The 24,826-nt window shown below is 41.7% G+C and overlaps 1 protein-coding gene across 5 annotated transcripts in view; it reads right to left on the reverse strand.

The window, feature by feature from the left end:
* Window positions 1-118: 118 nt before the first annotated feature.
* The window catches only part of LRCH2 (leucine rich repeats and calponin homology domain containing 2), a 56,332-nt gene continuing 31,624 nt past the window's right edge, over window positions 119-24,826 (reverse strand). Inside the window, exons 6-23 of one of the 5 annotated variants that reach the window (XR_014560309.1) lie at window positions 24,672-24,805; window positions 22,055-22,142; window positions 21,142-21,253; window positions 19,496-19,593; window positions 19,306-19,373; window positions 18,451-18,555; window positions 17,756-17,833; window positions 16,561-16,629; window positions 15,577-15,625; window positions 13,463-13,579; window positions 7,986-8,030; window positions 6,532-6,582; window positions 5,915-5,972; window positions 4,865-4,974; window positions 4,562-4,699; window positions 3,891-3,968; window positions 2,651-3,094; window positions 119-2,396 (exon numbers count right to left, since the gene is read on the reverse strand). Coding sequence is in view for 4 of the 5 variants with exons in the window: in XM_083722819.1 (XP_083578945.1) it covers window positions 2,975-3,094; window positions 3,891-3,968; window positions 4,562-4,699; window positions 4,865-4,974; window positions 5,915-5,972; window positions 6,532-6,582; window positions 7,986-8,030; window positions 13,463-13,579; window positions 15,577-15,625; window positions 16,561-16,629; window positions 17,756-17,833; window positions 18,451-18,555; window positions 19,306-19,373; window positions 19,496-19,593; window positions 21,142-21,253; window positions 22,055-22,142; window positions 24,672-24,805 (1,518 nt within the window). In the remaining variant the exon portion in view is untranslated. The other 4 variants (XM_083722819.1, XM_083722820.1, XM_083722821.1 and 1 more) reach the window with 4 other exon arrangements.

A 24,826-nucleotide genomic window follows, 5' to 3' on the forward strand; every position in this document is an offset into this window, starting at 1 on the left:
GCTCAATGCCCTGAACCAGCCAGCTGCCCAACGCTTTTGTAAATATTGCAAAATAGAGCTTCTTTAGGGCTCAGTTTCACTACTCCGTAGTAACAGAAGTCAGGAGCAAGATGTAAAGTCCTGACAAGTCACAATATAAACCTGAGATTTATTTATTTGGCAGTTTTACCTCAACATCCTTAACTCATAAGCTTCTGTACGACTCCCATTTAAATCACGCCATATGTCACTGTTAAGTGTCAGACAATGAAAATAATTTAAAGAAAGTGGCATCCATTGTCCAACAATACATTGAAAAAATGATTAAGTATCAAATTAAATAGGATAAATAAAAGCATATTTACATTTTTTTTCTTTAGAAAACCAAACCTAATAAATTCAAACTGTGCAAACTGAAGAACATCCAACACTCAGATGTTAGTCCTTTAAACTTTACGTTACCAATCTTACAAAAACCTAATATTCAAAAATACACATTGCATCTATTGAGACACAAAGAAATTGCAAAGAAGTTTAAGACTAGTAAAAGAGTTATCACAGGCACTTCACATGTAAACAATCTACAGTACAACTGAAAAAAAATATTTTGGCACCAACCTAGAATACTGAAAAACCCACATAAAACTTGTCCTTTATACTGTATCTTATTCTGCCACCACCATCATCAATATCATCAATATCAACATCATCATCATCATCCGCCCAACTAAAATACGGGAGATGGTACAACAGCAAGAAGTGCAAGAAATTAGGGACACAATCTTCTGGGAACTGGAAAAAATGCATCACATGATTTATCATCCAGATTTCTCACACCATGCTGCAGTGATTCTTTTGTTGTTGTTGTTGAAAAAAATGTACATAAAATAATTTTAGACTTCTTTTAATGGAAATGTGATTAAGAGCTGCTATGCATATTATATTTTTAGCGTGGCCCCATAATGCACACACTAAAGCCATAATATATGCAAGACAGCATTGCACATTTTTCAAAATGCATCCATGACAAAGAACCAGCAACGGGTTGGGACTCTTTGCCATATAAAAATCTCCAAAGCTCTATGTTTCTTGTTTATTATAAAACGTGTGCAGCAAACCTAGGAGACAGCCTAACACAGTGTAGCATAAAATAGGAAAAAGAAATAATGAAATATTAATAAGAGAACTCAGAATGTGTACTACCTTGAAAAAGAGATTTTGATAAACTCAAAATCCCTTATAGCTCTGGATTAAGCAAGCAAGCAGTACAATTCTTTACCATACTGGAAAAGTGTCAGTTTAACATAAACATATGTTTAAAGTAAGGCGTGGTCTACAGGTGAAACTCAAAAAATTAGAATATCTTGGAAAAGTTCATTTATTTCAGTAATTCAACTTAAAAGGTGAAACTAATATATGAGATAGACTCACAAAGCGAGATAATGTCAAGCCTTTATTTGTTATAATTGTGATGATTATGGCATACAGCTGAGGAAAACCCCAAATTAACAATCTCAGAAAATTAGAATATTAAATGAAATCAGCAAAACAAGGATTGCAAATAGAGCAATATTGGACCTCTGAGAAGTAGAAGCATGCATATGTACTCAGTACTTGGTTTGGGCCCCTTTTGCATCAATTACTGCCTCAATGCGGCGTGGCATGGATGCTATCAGCCTGTGGCACTGCTGAGGTGTTATGGAAGACCAGGAAGCTTCAATAGCAGCCTTCAGCACTTCTGCATTGCTCGGCCTCATGTCTCTCATCTTTCTCTATGGGGTTCAAGTCAGGCGAGTTTGCTGGCCAATCAAGCACAGTAATCCCATGGACAATGGGCACTGAACCAGGTTTTGGTACTTTTGGCAGTGTGGGCAGGTGCCAAGACCTGCTGGAAAATGAAGTCAGTATCCCCATAAAGCTCGTCTGCGGAAGGAAGTATGAAGTGCTCCAAAATCTCCTGGTAGACGGTTGCGTTGACCCTGGACTTAATGAAGCACAGTGGACCAACACCAGCTGATGACATGGCTCCCCAAATCAACACAGACTGTGGAAACTTCACACTGCACTTCAAGCATCTGGCATTGTGTGCCTCCCCATTCTTCCTCCAGACTCTGGGTCCTTGGTTTCCAAATGAGATGCAAAAGTTGTTCTCATCAGAAAAGAGGACTTGGGACCACTGAGCAACAGACCAGTTCTTTTTTTCTTTAGCCCAGGTAAGACGCTTCTGACGTTGTTTCTTGTTCAGGAGCGGCTTGACAAGAGGAATACGACATTTGAAGCCCATCTCCAGGATCCGTCTGTGTGTGGTGGCTCTTGATGCACTAACTCCAGCCTCAGTCCACTCCTTGTGAAAGTCCCCAACACGTTTGAATGGTCTTTTCTTGACAATCCTCTCCAGGTTGCGGTCATCCCTGCTGCTTGTGCATCTTTTTCTTCCACACTTTCCCCTTTCGCATAACTTTCCATTAATGTGCTTCAATACAGCACTTTGGGAACATCCAACTTCTTCTGCAATTACCTCTCCTTATGGAGAGTCTCAATGATGGCTTTCTGCACAACTGTCAGGTCAGCAGCCTTCCTTATGATTGTGCTTCCTACTGAACCAGACTGAGAGACCATTTAAAGGCTCAGGAACCCATTGCAGGTGCTATGGATTGAATAGCTACTGCACCTTTTCACAATATTTAATTTCTGAGATTGTTAATTTGGGGTTTTCATCAGCTGTACACCATAATCATCACAATTATAATAAAGGCTTGACAGATCTCGCTTTGCATGTCATGAGTCTATCTCATATATTAGTCTCACCTTTTAAGTTGAATTACTGAAACAAATGAACTTTTCCACAATATTCTAATTTTTCGAGTTTCACCTGTACAATATCTGGCCTGCAATCACTTCTGATGGCTTAGGGTGTTCCTCTGAAGGAAGCTGAACTGGAATCAATCCACATCAACACACATCATGGCAACAAGTTGGTTCTCTGAGTGTCCTGTTACAGGCAGGAAAGCTGTGATGCTTTAGATGAAGGTATTTCAAGAAGAGCTTGAACAGTAACTCCAACTTTCACAAGGCCCCTTTCTTCCAAAATGTGATGGGGCAGGCAAAGTCTTTCCTAGGAAAGAAAATGACTTTTCAGTATGGTTTGTTGCTGTTAATGCCCACAGACATCCTAACTTTCCAGAATAGCAATTTACTCAAATGTCCTACTTCCTCAGGGATTGGGAACCTCTGGTCCACACCCAGATACAGCCCATGGAGGCTTCCCTTCCAGCCCTTCCTCCTACTGGAACAAGATAAAGACATTCCTCCTCTTCCTCCCACAATTGTTCATACTTTGAAGAAAGGCCTGCCCCCAGCAGTTGTTGAACTACAACTCCCATCATCCCTAGCTTGCAGGACCAGTGGTCAGGGATGATGGGAGTTGTAGTCCAACAACAGTTGAGACCCACGTTTGAGGAGCATTGGACTAATGTATCTTGCATGAGTCTGTTTTATTAATAAGTTTTCCCAGCTTACACTAATCAACAGCAAATTCTTCATCATTTGAACAGGTCGTCATCCCCAAACCTATAAAGCCACACTATTGCTGAGGTTTGCTCAAGTGCGATGGGGAAACCTGTGGCCCTCCAAATGATATTGGACTCCCAATTCCTATCAGTCTCAGGCAAAATGACCAGTGGCCCAGGTTCACCCCCTGGCATTTCCAGGTAGGATTGGAAGACTTCAGTGTGAAATCCTGGAGAGCCATTGCCAATCAGTAAAGTAAGTACTGAGCTATATGGACCACTGGTCAGAGTCCTGGGAAGGCAGATTTTGGAAAAGGGATGACAACATCCCTTTCCCAAAAGATCTAGCAAAAGCTAAGCTGATCTGGTTAGTCAATCAGAAAATCATTTCAGCATTTTTACCTGTGGGACACCTAGTTTTTTGCAAGCATCAAGGAAGTTTTCAACATTTCTTCGGCACTTTGCCATACTGAGTTTAGGCTGTTAAGAGGGAGATACAGCTGTCATTATTCATATTTTTGCAAAGAACTTGAAGCTTTACATTACAAATATACAATAGCAGAAGCTCTGATCACTTAAAACAGTGGTCTTCAACCAGTGTGCAGCAGCACCCTGGAGTACCTTGAATGATGGTCACGGGTGCTGTCCCTCTTTCCTTCCCTCCCTTCTCTGATGCCCTCTCGCGTCTCTGCCTACCAAAGGCTTGCACAGCTTTTTACTGCAGCAGCCCTGGCTATAAGCTCTGCAGGCAAACTCTGGGAGGCACCTCTCTTTGGGGGGGCATCGACTCAGAGACCAGGGACGGCAGCAGTGGCTGCTCGGAGGGCTGCCAGCTCTGCAGGCAAGGAGTGGTGTAACTGGGCTCCTGAGCCCCACAGGGGAGCCACAGAAAGAATGTAGTTGGTCAAGGGAGCCATGGACTCAAAAAGGTTGAAAACATCTGTCTTAAATTATCACTTAAAGCAACTGATCGTAATGCACAAGGTTATAAGGAGGCTTACATAAATGCATTGTGAAGGGATGTAAAAAAAGGGAATGGCCATGTCTGTTTTGAGAATAGATGGTTTACTCACCACAGCTGGTGATGGGACATGAATACTGGCAACAGATCGAGGTCTTATATGATTGGCTAAATGGCACAGAACCACCCCATCCATTAATGCTGCTCCAATGTCATCTGGCAAACTGACCTTCAATCGCGACTCTAGATTCTAGGAAAATAAGAGAATACAATAAGGATAATGCTCATTTCAAGGCCACTTTAAAAGAAGCCAGGTTTCATATTTTCTGTGTGTATTATTTAACTAAACACATTCAAATGACATGAACGTTAACTCTGCAAACCAAGGAATTCATTTCAGACAGAATAAAATTACATTGCGCAGCTGCTTTATTTGTTCTCTCTCTTCCCTTAAGTGCTCCATTTTCCTCCTCATTGTGAATCCGGGGTCTGCGGCACTGTAGTCCTGGCGAGAGCGGCCAAAAGCTGCAAATGGAATGAGGAAAATCTGAGGAGGTTTTGTTTCCTTAACTGCACTGTTCACAAGAGTCACTACCAGCAAGACAAAAAGCCACTGATATTAAAACTAATCTCAGTAAAACGTTCCTGTACCACTTGATGACTTGAATCAGAAAATAGCTTTCTGTTGGATACCTGGATGAAGAACGCTCTGGATTTATGCAAATCAACAGAAATCAAGCATATTGCTGACAGTGTGGTGAAGCATATACAATTCCAGTTGTGCAAATGGATTCTGACTTGGGCTCAAACAAGCATATAAACTACTTTGTCCCAAGAGAGATCATTACTCCATCTGGCCCAGGACTAGCTACTTCAAAAATAGCTCTCCAAGATCGCACAGTGGGGCTTGGAAATATGTCTGCCTGGGAGCCATTTTACTAGTGAAGGAGGAGATTGCAAAGCAAGGGCTCTGCAACACCAAGGCTCAACTCACATCTAGCCCCCCCCCCCCATCCACTCATCCAGAGGTCCCAGTCTATAATCTTTTTTTAGGGGGCTGCTTTGGTTCAGGGTGGTGCCCAACTAAGTCAGGCTTAAAAGCAGACTCAGGGACATCAAGCCACAGCAACTAATTTTAATGGGTCAACTGAGCTAGATACAACCAAATAACCATTGCTAGTTTTGTTCAATCTGCATATGACTATTCACATCCTCCCTAACCACCTCTGTATGATTCTCTGCTGAAAAATCACCTTCTATTGTGACTATTTGATTCTCCTACAGCAGTTTGTGAAGGACTTCTCATGCAATTTCAGCATATGTGAAAATATATGAATTATATATCCCAGCTTCTAAGAAATCCACAGCAAGACTGATAAGAGCAATTCTATCCTTTTGCCACCTCCAAAATAACCTATTTTCCATGCATCCCTTAGATGTTCAGTATGTGTGGAATGGTGCCTACCTGATCTGGGCTTCAGTCCAAAAGGACCATGAGAATTGCCATCGGCCCTTTCATAATCCTAGGGGTGGGGGGAGAAGGGGGATGTCAGAAGGCCCCAAAACATAACTAAAGTCACACAGAAGATTGTTTTCATGTGGCAAGTACATAGTCTTCCTTGACAGAAAGGGGGAAATGTTTAATTTTTTTTAAAATTTAGCTCAATTATAATACTGTATTTTGGGAGATGCTACACCAAGATTGCTCACTCCTTTCTCTCTTCTCTGCATGTGTAACAAACATTGGCTGTCGCCAGGGGAAGCCCCAAGGAAATGAACTGGGCTTATACAGGAGAATCTTTTCTTTGGAACACGAGCAACACTTAAAACATGAATTCATCAATAATTAATTCAATAATTATTATTTTTTGGTCATGAAAATGGGATATACCTTAAGCAGTTAGAAGCTTACTTTTCTGTCATACATTATAGCTACTGTATAATATACTCCAGTTAATTCTTCAAAAGAACTGTCTTTGTACAGTATTCTCTAATTTAGCAAAGAACGGCATATTTCATGTGAGTTCCATGCAGCGGTGTTAACAGGTAGTGAAAAACACACTGACACAAACAGACTTGTACCTCAGATGACACAGGAGACTGTGGGGACACATTAGTATTATCACTGTCTTGCTAAAAAGAAACCAAAAAGATGGAATTATAAAATGAAATATATGTTTTTAAATAAAAAAATGCATGATTATGAACATGTATGATATACGAGTATTCTTACACATAGATGTATGATTAAACATGTGTATGCACACCAAAATAACAGCAACAAGTAAGACATGGCTGCTCAGCAGTTTCACAATGAAGGATTTGGGAAGTTTCTGAACCTTGGTCCTTCTGCAAGCAGAACAGTGTGCCATTTTTAATACTGCATTTATGGCGCTGAACTCAGGAAACTGTCTGCTGGAGAGTTCAAACTGGATGCCATGGCCAGCTGGAGAAAGCAAAGAACTAAGCACAAAGCTAACAATGGGAAGCCCTAGTATTCACTGGGGAGTGTGGTCAACATCTACATTAAAGCTATTAACTGTCATTAAATGGTCAGATATAGAAGTCTGTATGAGCTTTTTTAAAAAATGATATCTGGTTTCTTAATCTTTCTAAATTCCCACTGAAGTTTGCCCCTGAGACTTCCACCAACCCCCTTAAGTTGAAGAACACAGCATATCTGGTGAAAAAACTTCTTAAGTGATTAAAAACTAGGTGTTATTTGGGAAGTTTCAACAGTATAAAGACAGAGGGGAGTGGGGAGTTGGGACACACACACACACACACACACACACACACACACACACGATTCAGTTGCACTAGGAATTCTGCCAGTGAACTTCTAAGTAGAAACTATGACCTGGACACTTCTGCATTCAGGCAATGACTGGGTTCATCACATTTTCCCATTTCACCACATTTTGCCCAATTTGAGTTAACATTTCAGTCAAAGACCCGAAGCAAAACAATTCCTGCCGCGCATGTGTTTGGTTGCCTTGCTTTCCTCTCCTTTTTACCCCCTTTTAAAACCACTTTGTCACAGAATTTATTTTTTTTAAATCAAGGTTTTGAGAAAACCAAAGATCCCACTGGCCCCTGCATTCCAGAATACCTCCTCTTTCAAAACAACAAAGCTGATTCAAATAAAAACTGCTAGAAATGAAAAGTGTGCACCTTACCCCATTTGCCGCCTAATACAGAGCAGCCCCTAAAAAAATTAACATTACCAGCATGCACTGCCACTGTTAATCACTTAGTGGAGATGGCAGTGACAATGAGAGAAGCAATAAGGGAAAAAAGTGGGGGAGACCCTAAACCCTGAGCCTCAACACTTTAGAAGCTCATGTTGACACCATGGAAACAAAGCATCAAGGTACCCTACATAGGACAGGATGAATTCCATCTTTACAAGCAGCATCGGCTTCCCAGAGGTTCAGAAGTTTTGTACATGAGCCTAAAGTAACGTTACAGCGAACTGGATCAGCACAAGTTCCAATTCCTTATGTAGTTGGCTTCTTATCACAGTGCTAACTCACCTCATCATTTTCATTGCCACTTGAACTCTTCCGGGAAGACTTGTACTGAAAGGCAAACAGTTTGTTTTAAACAGCAATTTATAGCATATCATTTATGTTATGTTGCCAGAATCCACTCCTTAGCTGTGCTGCTGCCTTCTGGACCTGTGGCCACAGTTCATGCCTTTTCATGCTGTCCACAATGTCAAAAGTCTCATAGGCATTTTAGGGTGGCAACTGACAATTCTTGTGTTTGTGTGGGCTGAATCCTGCCCACGGGTTAATGATCCCCAGCTTAAATCTTCAAGTACAACAAAACATATTGCATGTTCTAAGCAAAAAGAAACTGAAGGACATATATTTTACTTCCTTCCACATTGCAAATGTCTTTTACAAAGCCACAGCATGGTATGTGTTTCTTCTCCACGATGTACTCAAAACTGGATTTTGAGGAAGCTAGTTTAGCAACTTTCTGTAAAATTACTATTTCTGGAACAAAACTGTTTAAGGGTTTGGTGGGGAACTTGTGGTCTTCCAGGTGTTGCTAGACTACAACTCCCATTATCCCTAATATTTTCAATATTGTGATATATCAACATCATGATATATAAATGGAAACTGCTACTACTTAAAGGTCTTAAACTGATAACTGATGATATTATCAATCACCTCATGGTGACTTTCAACAGCAGGAAAGCCAAAATGCATCCCGACAGGACTTTTGGTTTTGGGCTTGGTTACTAAATGGTGGTATTCAGGAAAATCCAAAGTATGGCAATGAGTCATAGTGCATACAAATAATCTGAGACTGTCAAACTGCCAGCATGCCTGCTAGGAGACACAAGTGGCAGCAGCCTGAGGATGGCAGAAGCAGTGGCAGCCTGCAAGGCCTTGTGGTGGTGATGGCAAAAGCGGTGATGGCCTGCAAGGCCTTGTCATGGTGGTCACAGCCCCCTTTTTAGAACCTAACTTTGAAGCTGCATGGATTGGGGAGGGGGAGAATTCTGAAGCAGCTATGTGACCATTTTAACCGCAAATATCAAATACCGATTTAAAATATAGTTTGCTTTGAAGTGTGACACTGTATTGCGCTTGTCTTACTGTACATCCCGGAATTTTTAAGCGTCATGAGTGAAACATCTGACAAAGTCAGCTTCATAATGAAAGACATTCTATATTTCAATCCAACCTGAAGCTTCGCACAGAAACCTCAGTTATGGCCACTGGGTTCGAAGGGAAAGTCTTCTATCCTCAGAAAGCAGGCAGTGCCCTCTGGTGGTGAACTCTTACTTTCAAATTTAAGCTGTGTTTCTGGTTCTAGAGTTCAACACAAAGTCAAAGGGAAATGCCAGCAAGTTGAAAGATTTGGGAAATCCTAACAGCAGAAGTAATTTTCCCCATCCTGCCATCAGTATAAATTTTATTTATTTTAGATAGCCTGGAAGAAAGACAGGTGCTTGGAGTCTCGTACCAATATGGGAATACAGCTGAAGAGTATGGTTAAGCAGACATTCTAAAATACCTAGTCCAGTATAAAAGGCAAGGCACTGCTCCAACAGCTAATCTCATTGCTATGCCTCATTTTGTAATGGAAATAATTAAAGACATAGACATGGATGTGGTTGCAGGTTAGTACAAACAGAAAATACTGGATACTTCCTGTAAAGGACTAGGCACATTTATATCGAAGATTTGCTGATAATTATAACAGCCTTGCAAATATACACAGAGAAGTTACTAGGTTGCTGGGAGAGGAAGGATGTGAGGAGACAGGCAAAGCTATAGCCTTTCCGATGTAGCAATAATAATAATAATAATAATAATAATAATAATAATAATTTATTATTTATACCCCGCCCATCTGGCTGGGCCTCCCCAGCCACTCTGGGCGGCTTCCATAAAAACCAAAAATACAGTAAAATATCACACGTTAAAAACTTCCCTGAACAGATGTCTTCTGAATGTCAGGTAGCTGTTTATCGCTTTGACATCTGCTGGAAGGGCGTTCCACAGGGCGGGCGCCACTACCGAGAAGGCCCTCTGCCTGGTTCCCTGTAGCTTTGCTTCTCGCAATGAGGGAACCGCCAGAAGGCCCTCGGCGCTGGACCTCAGCGTCCGGGCAGAATGATGGGGGTGGAGACGCTCCTTCAGGTATACTGGACCGAGGCCGTTTAGGGCTTTAAAGGTCAGCACCAACACTTTGAATTGTGCTCGGAAACGTACTGGGAGCCAATGTAGGTCTTTCAAGACCGGTGTTATATGGTCTCGGCGGCCGCTCCCAGTCACCAGTCTAGCTGCCGCGTTCTGGATTAGTTGTAGTTTCCGAGTCACCTTCAAAGGTAGCCCCACGTAGAGTGCATTGCAGTAGTCCAAGCGGGAGATAACCAGAGCATGCACCACTCTGGTGAGACAGTCCGCAGGCAGATAGGGTCTCAGTCTACGTACCAGATGGAGCTGGTAAACAGCTGCCCTGGACACAGAATTGACCTGTGCCTCCATGGACAGCTGTGAGTCCAAAATGACTCCCAGGCTGCACACCTGGTCCTTCAGGGGCACAGTTACCCCATTCAGGACCAGGAAATCCTCCACACCTGCCCGCCTCCTGTCCCCCAGAAACAGTACTTCTGTCTTGTCAGGATTCAACCTCAAACTGTTAGCCGCCATCCATCCTCCAACCGCCTCCAAACACTCACACAGGACCTTCACTGCCCTCACTGGTTCTGATTTAAAAGAGAGGTAGAGCTGGGTATCATCCGCATACTGATGAACACCCAGCCCAAACCTCCTGATGATCTCTCCCAGCGGCTGCATGTAAATGTTGAAAAGCATGGGGGAGAGGACAGAACCCTGAGGCACCCCACAAGTGAGAGCCCAGGGGTCTGAACATTCATCCCCCAACACCACTTTCTGAACACGGCCCAGGAGGAAGGAGCGGAACCACTGTATGACAGTGCCCCCAGCTCCCAGCCCCTCAAGACTGTCTAGAAGGATGTTATGGTCGATGGTATCAAACGCCGCTGAGAGATCCAGCAGAACTAGGAAACAGCTCTCACCTTTGTCCCTAGCCCGCCGGAGATCATCAACCAGCACGACCAAGGCAGTTTCAGTCCCATGATGAGGCCTGAATCCCGACTGGAAGGGATCCAAATGGTCCGCTTCTTCCAGGCGTGCCTGGAGTTGTTCGGCAACCGCTCGCTCAATCACCTTGCCCAAGAATGGAAGATTTGAGACTGGGCGATAGTTGGCCATTGTGGCAGCATCTAAAGATGTTTTTTTAAGAAGCGGTTTAATAACCGCCTCTTTCAGCGGGTCTGGGAAGGCTCCCTCACGGAGGGAAGCATTCACCACCCCACGAAGCCCATCGCCCAATCCTTCCCGGCTAGCTTTTATAAGCCAGGATGGGCAAGAATCCAGGAGACAGGTGGTTGGTTTCACTCGTCCAAGCAGCCTGTCCACATCCTCAGAGGTAACAGATTGGAATTGATCCCACTCAACTTGACTAGACAGAACTCTAGCACTCTCCCGCCCCGGCCCTGCTCCCACGGTGGAGTCTACTTCTTCCCGAATCTGAGCGATTTTATCTGCAAAAAACTTTGCAAAATCATTGCAGGAGAACATGTGGCCCGTACTGGGCCCCGATGTTGCAGGTGGTTCCACTAAATTGTGAACCACCTGAAAAAGTCTCCTGCTGCTGTTTTCTGCAGATGCAATAGAGGCGGTGAAGAAATTCTTCTTCGCTGTCGCTTTCGCCACTTGGTAGGCTCGACGTTGAGCTCTAACCTGTGTCCGGTCAGATTCGGAATGAGTTATCCACCACCGGCGCTCTAGCCATCTCAACGATTGTTTCATTGCCCTCAGATCCGTGGAAAACCACGGGGCTCTCCGGGCTCCATGCAATCGGAGAGGGCGCTTCGGAGCCAAACAGTCAATAGCCCTGGTTAACTCCACATTCCAACGGGCCACCAGGGAATCAGCTGAAAGGCCATCAACATGGGATAAAGCATCCCCTACCACTCTCTGGAAACCATTTGGATCCATTAAGTGGCGGGGGCGGACCATCCGAATTGGTCCCACATCCCTGCAGAGGGGATGGGTCGCAGAGAAGTCCAGTTGCACCAGGAAGTGATCTGACCATGGCACTTCTTTCGTTTCGCTTTTACTTAGTGTCAGATCACCAACATCCATAGAGGTAAACACCAGGTCCAAGGCATGTCCGCGGCTATGGGTTGGGCCAGACTTATTCAGGGACAGCCCCATGGAGGCCATGCTTTCCACCAAGTCCCGAGCTGCCCCTTGTAAGGTCGTGTCGGCATGGATGTTAAAATCCCCTAGGACAACCAAGCTAGGTGTCTCCAGGAGAACATCCACCACGACCTGAAGCAGCTCGGGCAGGGAATCCTTGGTGCAGCGGGGAGGTCGGTACACCAAAAGGAATCCTGTACTGCCCCTATTGCCCAACTTCCAGAACATGCACTCGGAAAACTGGGTCTTCCCAATAGGACGCCTGGTGCAAACTAATGACTTTCTAAAAAGCACTGCAACCCCCCCTCCCCGCCCACATGCAAGAGCATTTTCTTGCAGTGTAATACTGAAATCACTAGACCCTAGAACATAATCCTGCTCAAACTCTTTTTGCACGCTTTCAGCCTCTTCTCTTCTTCTTCTCTTCCATAATTTACATCAACTTTTAAAAAAGAGAGTTTGATATCAACCACTGTCTGAGGTTCAAATAAGTCAAATTAGGCTTTTGTTATATGCTTTGAATGGACTAAGATGGAAGTTGACACTGAAGTAACACTGAACTTCAGCTGTTTTTAAAAGGAGTAGTTTTTGTATTTAGATTGTGTGCATGTGAGAAATTGGCTATTTAGGAACACTTTGTGTGAAGAGTTGCAATCTCTTTAAATTATACCAAATTTCAAGTGAGAGGATGGAGTCTGGGGGAAGAATTTTTGTTAACTGAATGGATTTTCTTCCAGCATACTCAATTTATACAAAGTAATGTCAATCACACAGCACTTAGCTACAAGTGGTTTTCAGCACTTCCTGTAACAACCATGCAAAATTGCTCTTTATTTTCATTTTATTCAGTAAGGAAATCAAGGGTCTCAGTGGATCTAGGCTTTTGACCTCAGTCTGCAAGTACAGCTAGACACAACAGATATTTTCCTTGTATATCCTCCAAATGCTTACTGACTTAAAACAGAAAAGCTAGGAAAACACTAATTCACGGTAAATCAACCCTCACAGGCTAAACATGCAACATGAAATAATGCACAAAACCAACTAGTATTTGACACCTTGAGCTGTCATTCAACAACAACATGCTGTTGAGGGGGGAAATTCTATTTCAGTTGTCCCTTGCCAAAAGGTATGGCCAGGGTGATACCTTAACCTAGGCTTTCATTTTTTTATATAATAAATCTTAATTTTGTAGAGATACTCAGGCCGCTAATCAGATTAAGCATCAAATTTACCACCATAAAGGAACAACATACCTTGAAATATTCTTTTCTGATTTGCTTGCTCCGCCTCCTCTCCTCATTTTGCCAGATAACTGGCTGCATGTCCGGCCAGTGTTGCTCATCTGGGTGGTCCTTCCGATCCTCCAGTGACTGATGGGAGAAATAGCTAGCTTCGTAAGACAAGAAATTCCACTCTGACCTTCCAGCAAGCAGTTCAGATTAAATTATGTACCGGTATATCCTGGAACCACCCCCAATGAAAAAATAAGTAGGGGCTCCCCAAACCAGGGATGTGGAACCTTTTTCACAGTCAAAGGTCACATTTTTTCATGGGCCGCCTTCAAGTGGCTACGTGCCAGTAGGGTTTGGGGCAACAGATGCATAATAGGCTACAGGTCAGTCGTGCAAAAGTCAGAGGTTCCTACACAGGCTTGGAGAGTCACATATGGTCCCTGATCTCGAGGATCCCCACTCCTGTCCTAAACAAAGAGCTCTGAAAATCAGAGAAGAGTTTACTGGCTGCACAGCTAGATTCACCCCTCATTACTTCTTACTTAGGGCATTGTAAACTTGCTGATCAGAACAATGAAGATGTTCCTACTTCCAGTCAAGAAACTGAATTATATTTGGTACCAACTTTTTTGTTTAAGATAACAGTACCGTGTGTAAAAAGTTACTGAGAGGAAAGTAGAAGGGTAGAGTAAGAAAATGACTATTAAAATATTACAGTGGCCACTAATTTTCCCATTTAGTCTAAATTATTGTCATTATGTTTCCATTTAAGTAGCCTTGCAGTTGGGTACAGGACATACAAGAGAATGTAGTGAAAAATACTGAAGACTGATGCACATAACTACCTCATTCAGGCACAGCACTAAACTATGCTTTATACTAAAATTTTGTATTACATGAATGAACCTGAGTGACCCTGAGGTTAACATATTCCATTACCTATCAACTCTTTTGATGTGGCAATTCTGCTTCCATTTTTAATTAACCAGAGTTTAGCATTATATCTGAATATGGACAAACTGTGATTAAACTGTGGGATACTCAAACAAGCCAGTTTCAAATTCTGGTTCATGAAGCTGGCTTGTTTCAATAAACCGCTACACTTGATCTTAGCCAGAAGGCTGAGAAGTGATAAATGGTCATAAGATTAACCACATTATGCTATGGGGATTATGCTAAATTGTGTTTAGCTAAACACATGTGTGAAAGCTTTCTATCTCCTCATGGCTAAATAATGCCAACCAGGTTGCCGCATGTAGTTATGAACTTCCATGTTTCTGGAATAAGTAAGCCATTCATGTGTATGACTCATGTCTCAAGTCTCTGAAAGACTGCTTCCTTCCCCACACGCTCATGGGTGCCAAGATCAGCAAAAGGGGCCCTCTTGATAGTTCCTATGCCATCAGAGGCTTGGGTAGGCCCAGGAAAGGGCATTATCTGTGATGCCCCCTAAACTGCAGAGCTCCTTCCCAGCAGAGGTGTGTCTGACACATTCATTATACAGTTTCCGAGGAATACTGAAGTCGCACTTCTTTACCCTGTATTCTATTAAAATTTATAGCCAAATAACCAGAAAAAGGAGTGTTTAGAGTCCCAATCAGGTGTCATCTTGTTTTGACACAATTTTGGCTACTAGTGTATATGCAAATAAATTATTATTATTATTATCATTATTATCATTATCATCATCGTCGTCACCTCCTGCCCTGGGACCTTAAGGTAAAGTGTGGGTTGATAATGGTGATGGTAATAATAATAATAATAGCAGCAATTCCTCATGCGTCTGTTTCACTACACCATGGAAGAGAAAGTTCTTCATTAATGGGGGGAAATGGCCTGATACATTTGTCAAGGCAGTTTATCAAAAGGTTTGCACCTGGAGAAAGCAGGTTAAAAGTGCAATAATTTAAAGATCAGCACTTCTGGGAGAAAACAATCTTTTTGTATTCTATTTTTGTTACATTTGTGCCAATGGCTAGAACTGTCAACTACCCTCCAGAGTCTGTATAGTACATTTGGCTAGTTTACCACCATACATGACCATGGCCATGAAATCAAGCCAGTCAAGAAAGTAGGAGCAAAACTATCACAGCTGTGCAGACAGTATTTTGGATGCTTATGTATCTCTGCATTACCTGCCAACTGTATGGGGATGATGGAGAATTTGCTTCATCTGCTGAAAGACTAGATGAAAACACACACACAGTTTGTTAGAATGGATTTTTTCATCTTTTACACTGAGCCAAGTCAAGCAACTTACAATTATATACATATCAGCAAAAAAAGAGTCTTGTATCAAAATGACCTAGACATATATTTTAAAAAAGGGAGGGAGGGAAATCATTCTTATGGGCTATGTAGATGTGGGTAATCACACTCAGAAAGCTTGTTTACTAAGGAATAAACCAATCTAGAAAATCACCATGTTCTTACTGTTCACAGCTGAGAAATCTTATAATAACTACACTCAATGAGAGTCTCCATTAGGAAATTCAGGTAACATACTCTGGAAGAAAGAATTTAAAGAGGGTTGTTTCATATCATGACTTGTCTTTTGGACGTCTATCTTGTGGAAGTGTATTCTTGTCACAATACTGAAGTGTTAATTTTAATGATTAATCAGCTCTGCTACATATCTTTGAAAACTTAACACCAGAACAAATTGTTTTCTCAAGTATTCAGAAGTTTAAAAAAAGGCTTTCTGGACAGTTGTTTAAATACATTAAGAGATCAGGCATTTACAACTGTTAACGCTGACTACAGCAAACAGTGCTGTGCAATTAATCAACATGGTATCTAGGGAAAGCTGCCTGAGTGCATTTCAAAGATCCAATTTTTAAAGCACACTTGTGCCTTTATCTCTGCCCTTAAAACACTCTTGAAATCTATGTAAAGCTTTGTAGGCTGTTTAATTCTGAAACACCTCGAAACCAACAGTTATGAAGAGCACCCTTGCACAGTGATATATTCTAGAATCAATTTCTGCTATCTGAAGGTAATGTGGAACTTTTGAGAAAGAATTAGGCACTTCTCAAGCAGCCTTTATTCAACCATCCCCGCCACCACCACCACAGGGTTCACCCAAAGTATTTTACTACTAAGAAAAGCACAATTGATACCTTTTTTCTGATTCCATGGTCTGTTTTGGTCTGTTTCTTGTACTTGCTGACGTGGAGTGATTCAGAAGTCTAAAATCAAACACACAAATGTGCACTTGAAACCACAAAAATTTCATGCTGAAATTGTGTAGTTTAAAATACATTTGAATATTTACTGTCCAGCTCTGAGAATTTGAGCAAAAGTTTAGAGTCCAGATATCTCTACATGCTAATAGTCAGAGGAAAAATATGTTACTTTAACACCATTTTTATTGTTCTTAACTAATTTGAAGCCTGTTGTTTTTGGGTTACATGATCAAAGAAGGTGACTATGAGAATCACTGAGAAGCATTCAGTCTGACTGGTGACTTAGTGAGGAAGATAGTACAGAATGGACAATATTTGACTAGATGCAACACTGACAATGGGGAAGAAAGATTCAGAAAAAGAAACGTGATAGAAAAAAGCTGAGAAAAGATATGTAGTATTTCATCACAGAGAAGTTATTTGAAGATAGCTACAATAGCCACGCTCTTGATCTAGTGAGACCCAGAGCACCCCCATCTATTTCTGAGTCAGATGTACAGAGCATGCCTGAATATTGGACACAGGCAGAAGCATTTCCACAGTCAGACTTCTAACCATTGGGAAGACTTGCAGGCACACTACCCATAACCAAAAATATAAGTTGCCCCGTGAAGAAAAGAACAACACCTTTAAAAATCGCTCCCCTGTGTAAAGTTTCATCACTGTCATCCTCAAAAAGTATTTGTATTATTAAAATTCCAATATGTTTTGAATTTTGTTTTTATGTGAGTCATAATGGAATAATACAATTCTTGCCTCTATTTTTAAACTGTTGCATACGAACTGCTCTGAAATTGATTCTGATAAAGGGCAGCACAATTATTTTCTAAAAACACACACAAGCAAATAACGATAATCAAGCAATTCTATTGATGGAGCTGGTACTTTTAGAGCCCACTCCAGCTCTGATCTGTATCCTACCCTATGCTATAGCTCCCCAGTTTGGGGTAAGGATTCTTACTACTTTAAGCCTTCGCATCTTTAGCAGCACACCAAAAAATGTTTTCATAGAATAATAGAATTGGAAGGGACCCAAGGGGTCATCTAGTCCAAGCCCCTGCAATGTAGGAATTGTCTGTTTGTCCCTTGTGTTGTCAGCTGAAATTCATGTGCCATAAAAACAAAATACCTTGATGCGCGTCCTGCGACCCTTGTCCTCTGGAAGAGCTTTTCACTGAATGAAGTTCTATAGCTTAATGGTCTCCGTCTGAATTCGTATTTCATGTACATCAAAACCCAAAGATGGAAGAAGGAAGGAGTAAAGGTTGACAGGAGAGGACAGGGACGTCATTAGTATAGTGAGCAGAAAGTAGTAAGGAGGTAGAGCTTTAATAGGGTTTAAAAGACAAAATGCTTAATGGTTGAGCTTTGTGTTACTCTTTTTTTCCCCTTTTTTCTTTTTGACAAGGTAAGAATCAGAGAATTTTGAGTAATCTTAGTTTACACTCAGTCAGATTGCTAAACTCAGTTCATTTCAATCATTTGCAGTTTTGCACTTACCAGTTTTAAAGTGGACAAATTGCACTCAAATGTTAGCTGCAGAGAAGCAATAAAGTTTGTTCATGTTTATCAACACTAAATCTCAAATATCTGAATATTAGAAGAATCTGGTTGCTGGATTAGGCCAAATGCCTTTTGAGTCCACCCTGTTCTCAGTGGGCAACCAGATGTGTCTAGGAAGCAGGACCAGAGTTTGATTGATTTCTTGGTTAAGCTTCTGTGTCATTTGCCAAATTTTAAAACTCCACAAGCCTTTAACACAAAATGCAGCCAGGGGACTTGCATATAGAGTTCACCTACTGTTGTGATCCAAAGGCTAAATACCTGTTCTTCTGTTCTTGTTGCAGCAGCTGGGCAGCTATTTTCCTTAGGTCAGTCACTTCCTTCAGTTCATCATCTTCCTCTGCCAATACCTGATCCTTCTGAACCCTAAAAAACACCACAAACATTTCTGTCAGGGAACTGCCATCGGAGCTAGAGGCGGAGGCAAGGCTCCAAAGTGATGCTGGAGAAGGGCCCAGCAGGGAGAGAGGCAGCTCATCGGCTGGGGAAGGAAATCAGCGTAACCCCAGGGGTAAAGGGGGGCAAGATGGGGGAATCGGCGAGGGGGCTCCAGGACTCCTCGCCGGAGACCAGCGGGGAGAGCACGGGTCCTCCGCTGCCCACACCCACCCTGCGCAGAAGACTTCCGCACAGGGAGAGTAGGCGGAGACTTGGCATCAAAGAACTTCTTTGCTGGAAGAAGTTCAAGAAACTCCCACTGACGGATTCTGCCAGCGACTGAAACAGCCACGGAGTGAAGGGCTGTCCAGACAGAAAAGGTTTAACCAGGTAACCTAGCCAGGAGTGGCGGCAACTTACGCACGAGCAACCCCTATAACCATTACAATTTCTGTTTTAAATCAGAATGCCAGAGAAACAACAGAAAAAACTAAGATTCCCTCCTCCAACAGCTATTCATATTTCCCATTCTAGATATTTTTTAGTACCCACCTGATTTGTATAATTTTAAGTTGTTTTAATCTGGTTTTAATATTGTGCGGTATTGTGTTTTAATACTGAAGTTGGGTTTTTATTGTTGTAATCTGCTCTGGGACCTTAAGATGAAGGGCAGGCAATAAATCATTATAATCATCAATACTAGTTAGAATGCCCAGTTAGTACTGCTAGGGAAAATACCTCTTTTCATCTCCCCAGTTTTCATTTTCTTCTGTTTTCTGAGACTTTTCAGTCTGCTTTGCTCGTTCCTAACATGCACACAGGGGTGGGAGGGAAAGGAGAGAAAAGAAAGTGCGCAGGGGTCACATTACTGAACTTCACAATATGTAAAGCAGGTTGCTAATATCCAAGTTATTCTTTAAGATGCTACCTTAATATACGAGATCGATGGCCCAGTTTGCACATCTCCTTGATCACAGGAAGCCACATCCTCTGAGCTGGGGTCAAGGTAATCACACACTTCTGGGTCTGGTCATCAGGGATGATGACGAAGCAAGGGGGAGGGAAAGGGAGATTTATTTTATACAGATAGATGTATAGCTCAAATAACAAAACAGAACTCCCTGAGACGAACATATAAAAACTAAACCAAACCAAACCAAGGCTGGCATGGCATATTACATTCACAGGAAAATATGATAAAGGTGGTTATTATAAAACAGAGACAAGTAAGTGGAAAGTACCATTATAAGGAAGAGAGGAAGTGTGGTGCAGATGACTTACAAAATACAGAAACATAAATCTGTAACTGAAACCATCAGAGGCACAAGGAATACAAAAAATAAAAGGCCATATATTCCATGAAGGAAATTTGTCAACCAATTAGATGTTAATTATCCCAGATTCCTTGAGGGACTTGTGGAAAAGAGAGATGTAAATTTTCTTTTTTTATATATTCAATAAAATCACACCAAACTAAGACAAAAGTGGTTATCTTTTCTTTTTTAAAAAAACACGAGTATACCGGTTTTCATGTAATGAAATTTTCTATATATTAATTCACCATAATGAGGTGTTAATTTCAGACAATGTTTTCCCTCTCTGGGCGATTGGTAGATGTGCAGCAATAAGAAGGCAATTTAACAAAGGTTTTGATTTTCTATTTTTATTCTCTCCTTTAAAAAAAGACAATACCAACATAGGTGAAAATTATTTCTCTTTTTTTGTGGGAGTGGGGTGATCTTATTTATTTCATCAAAAATGCATAAGGCTTCAGGAAGGACACATTCCATTCTTTCACGTGTCCTCCTATGACTGTCAAACTTGTGGTTCTCATAACAAAGGACTAATCCTCAAGCCCAAACCCTTGCAAGGTCAAAGAGAGCCACTGCAAGGAGATTGAAAGCACTTGCTTATTTTTAAACAGTTTCACAAGGGAAACTGTTAGTGTAAAACACTGTTGGGGAACTTCAGGCCAGAGGGTGGTCAAATGTGGCCCTCCCAGGGCTTTTTATCTGGCCTTCAACACTGCTCCACAACATCCTCAAATGCTTTCTTTCTGGCTTCAATGGGTCCTTGAACTATGAGAATGCCCCTTGCTTGCCCGGATAGAAGATGGAGGCATGCAGAAACCTCTAGCTTTTAAATGTGGCTAGAAAGTACCCTACAGTGCATATCTATTGCTTGACCCATTTTGCCTCTGGCCATTCCCAGCACTGGCAAGTGCCACCACTGCCACCTGAAGATTACTCATAAGGAAAAGTGGCTATCAGATGGAGGATAAGTTCCCCACCCTTGGCTTAAACAACAATTTATTGAAACAAGCCAGGGTTAAACCATAGCTGATTATCCAGGCCTCTTTCAAACCACCATAATTTAAACTGACAAGGCTTTCCAGTTAGTGTAAATCGGTATGCTATCAATTGTCTCCTCACGGCTGAGGTAGAGGAAGAGAAGGGGAAGTACATGTGCCCAATGTTCTTTGAGGCCTGTAATCAGTAATGCAGTGTTACGACCAAAGCAGAAGAACTGTGAGTACAAAGAAGACATTCCTGAGAACCAGAAATTGGAACTCACCTTTATGCAGTTCAGGTTTATTTCCTAGTAACTGATTGTCGTTTCTGAGTGTCTGCTCCCTTGTCGATTCCGATACCTGAGAGTGAAGGCTGATTGTGTCATCATCGGATGGCTGAAAAGAGCAGTTAACAGCATAACCTGCATATTCCACTTTTTGTTCTGCTGAGCTTTGCATCAGAAAATCAGCTTCCCACCACCAGCAGCAGAGGCCACTGTGGCACACTGCTGGAGGGCAGGCCTGTACGTAGAGCATTTCCTACTCACTGAGACAGGAGAAAACATATTTTCCATTTAATGAGGTATCCAACAGATGTCAAATTTTAAACGAGCTACTTAAAATGACCTAGAGTCATAAAATTGTAGAATTGGAAAGGACCATGAGGGTCATGTAGTCCAAACCCCTGCAAAGCATCTTTTGACCATGACCCTGAGATTAAGAATCTCGTGCTCTACCAACAGAGCTATCCCAGCTCAATGAATGTCAAAAGTACACAAGTTCAAGTTCTGTTTGCTCAAGACAAAAAAAAAATAGGGGAATCCTTCAGGGTTATTTCATTTTACCACCATGAAGTTGGTAAGATACGGATTTAATGTTGAGGGATTGTTTACTGGATGGTAAGATAAACGTCGCCTGGACAGTTAAGTCCAGTCAAAAGTGACTATGGGGTGCAGTGCTGGCATGGGTAATGCTTCAAAACACTGCTGTTAAGGATAAAGTATATAACAAAGCAGGCAAGCTATCTTATTGTACTTTACAGTCATTTTTAAACTGGAGTTTATTGAAATCAAATGGATGGAGATTTAGCCAAACTAAGAATTCTGAGACAATGGAAAGCAGTCAGAAGAGATGTTAGAGAAACCCACTGCCCCTGCTACCTCTTTCCTTTGAGTAGTTTAGAAAGGACAGGCTTACTTCTGTTGTGGATAACCTTTTATCCCCATTATCGCTGCCAATGCCAGAGTCTGGGCCGTGGTTTTTATTTGGATAAAAATCTTCCATACTGTAATAAAAGAACAAGTACCTTAATTGTGACAAATACTAAGACACAGGTTCTGGTTCTCTAAGTGATGAACAGCCTCTTCTTGTAGAGGAAGATGCTCTTTTGAAGGTGGATTATTTACAGAGGTTCTTGGTATTAGAAAGGTGTGTCCCACTGAGATGCAATTGGACAATCACAGATCATAAAAAGTCAAAAGGAACTGACTATATTGTCTGATAATCCTGCAAAATGTCAACACTAGAGCTGTGTCAGGCAGGGTGGATGGCCACTTCTCCCTGTTATTTGTGGTTACAAATCCTGTGCTTTTATCCCAGAGTTTTCCATACCAAAACACAACACTGACCCCAGAAAATACTCATTGCCCCACCTACTCCTTATTTTACTATAACCAAATACATGCATCACTAATTCCCTACATTCCCAGCCCTTTCTCTGCTGTTTCCTTGTGTTTATTTCATATTAGAATGCCTTTGGAAGAAGAATCGTCTATATCTCTTCTTCATAAACCTCCATATACATAGACGGTACTATATAAATAGTTCATGTTAGGAAGAGAGGTTAGAAAACACGTGCAGAAGTCATCTTCCTAGGATTATTGAAATTTTTATTTATTATAGAAAGATGGACAAGGGATTGAGCTTAGCAGGAAAAGGTACCCTAATGTGTTTCTGCAATCACATAAAGGTTATTTTTTGTACTGCGATCTGAACTAGTACACATATGCACAGTTAGGGAAAAACCTGGGGCAAACGGCTCCTGTAACAATTCCAAGCTTAATTTTACAAAGTCAACATACAAAAAAAAAGAAAAAGAAACCAGAATATATGTTGAATGGAATGCAACACAACAGAGGAAAACTGTTCGTCCTTTAACAGCTCATCCTGTCTATGGAGAATGGTTATGTATACATTTGTTAGTTATTGAATATTTTCAGAACATTCACAACTGGCAAGAATGGATCAGGTCTCTGCTTGTGAGGTGTGAACTGCCTCTGAAAGACAGGCCTACAGGCTTTTTCCCTGCTGGCAAGAACAGCTTCTGCCAACTCAGTGTGCCCCAGATGTTTTGATACTCCCATGCTGACTCGGCCTGATGGGAGTTGTCATCCAAAATATCTGGAGGGCATCAGGTTAGGAAAGGCTGGGCTAACACATGCAATGCTCACTAGGACCTCTATTTAATAATGCTAATGCTGCCCCAATAAACCAGATGCAAGTCTGGAGAAAGTTCTAGTTGTCCAGAGGCAATTTTAGGTGCCAATGGTAATTATGCAAATGTGCTTATTACCATAGATTCCAGCGTACAAGACAACTTTTTAACCTCTAAAAAGTCAGGGGTCATCTTATACGCCGGGTATGGATTCACTGGGCAGCAGCAGTGGGCTCCGCACTGGGAGGAAGCCGCCCAGCCAAGCCAGCTTAGCTTCGCTGGGCAGCTTCCTCCTGGCGCGGAGCCCGCCGACCACTGCCGCTGCCCAGTGAAGCTGCCGTGTATAAGACTGGGTGTATAAGTCAACCGGCATATTAGGCGACTGGGCATATAAGACGACACCCCCCCCAAAAAAATTGGCAGCTACCAATTTGGGGGGTCGTCTTATATGTCCAGTCGCCTAATACGCCAGAATCTATGTAGGAGAAATGTTTCACATTTGTGCCAATATTTAATCAATGCACTGACTCACTGGTAGGAAAAAAAGGACAATGAACACAAGCAGTGTTCTTAATAAAGTTCATAAAATAACAAAAAGAAAAATATCCTGTAATGTGTCAAATATCCTGTAATGTGTCGGTAGTGCTCCGGAAACAAGACCGGATCATTCGGAACCCGCAAATACAGGAGAAAAAAATGAACAGAAGCAAAATAATTCAATTCAATTCTTTATTTATACGGCTATTAGCCCATAAAATATTAATTAATTTATTAATTTATAGCCAACGATAAGTGAACTTATGAAAATATGTTCTGAAAGTTATGTGAGTTTAGACTTGAAAAACTATGTTGTACTTCTGACATTAACTGAGAAGGATTTTCCATTCCAGGAAAATAATGTAATTGTTTGACAGTAGGTGGCAGACTTCCCTTTCAGTAAAAACTGATCAATTTCTAGTACAAGTAGAAGAAAGCAACTTTCACATTACATATAGACCTGTGTAGCCACAGGAAATGCAACACTTTTCATGAGTAATTCCTTGCTCCTTGCCCCTCCTTTGGTACAACTTTGAGAAGAATATTGGAACTTTTGTTTTTAATCATGAGGGATGAGCTGAAAATACCTTTAAATATATGGCATTCTTTATGGAAGATTCTGCACAAGTGGAAACAATTTGATTCAACAGTTAATTGCTATAATGCTTAGATTACTCAGAGAACAAACTCACTGTGAGAACACACCCTACTGAGATGGGAAAGAATCTGCACAAAAATAGTAATGGGAAAGATAGCATCCTAAAGGCTACAACAACTTTTACTTCAGAAGTACTGAAATTATTGCAATAAAGCAAACTCAGAGCATTTCTCCTTCAAGTTTACCTGTCCGTGAGCGGCTGGGAAGGTATTCTTTTACCCAAGGATGGAAGATCCAAGGAATCCGGCTTTTTATCTATTCTGAGGCATGCCTGAATGCTGAGGAATTTAAATATGTGTACTTTGCCCTTTAAACATATCTGTTAAGAAGCAGATGGGGA

This window comes from Podarcis gaigeae (genome assembly GCF_964106915.1).
Source record: "Podarcis gaigeae genome assembly, chromosome: Z".
Classification (NCBI taxonomy): Eukaryota; Metazoa; Chordata; class Lepidosauria; order Squamata; family Lacertidae; genus Podarcis; species Podarcis gaigeae.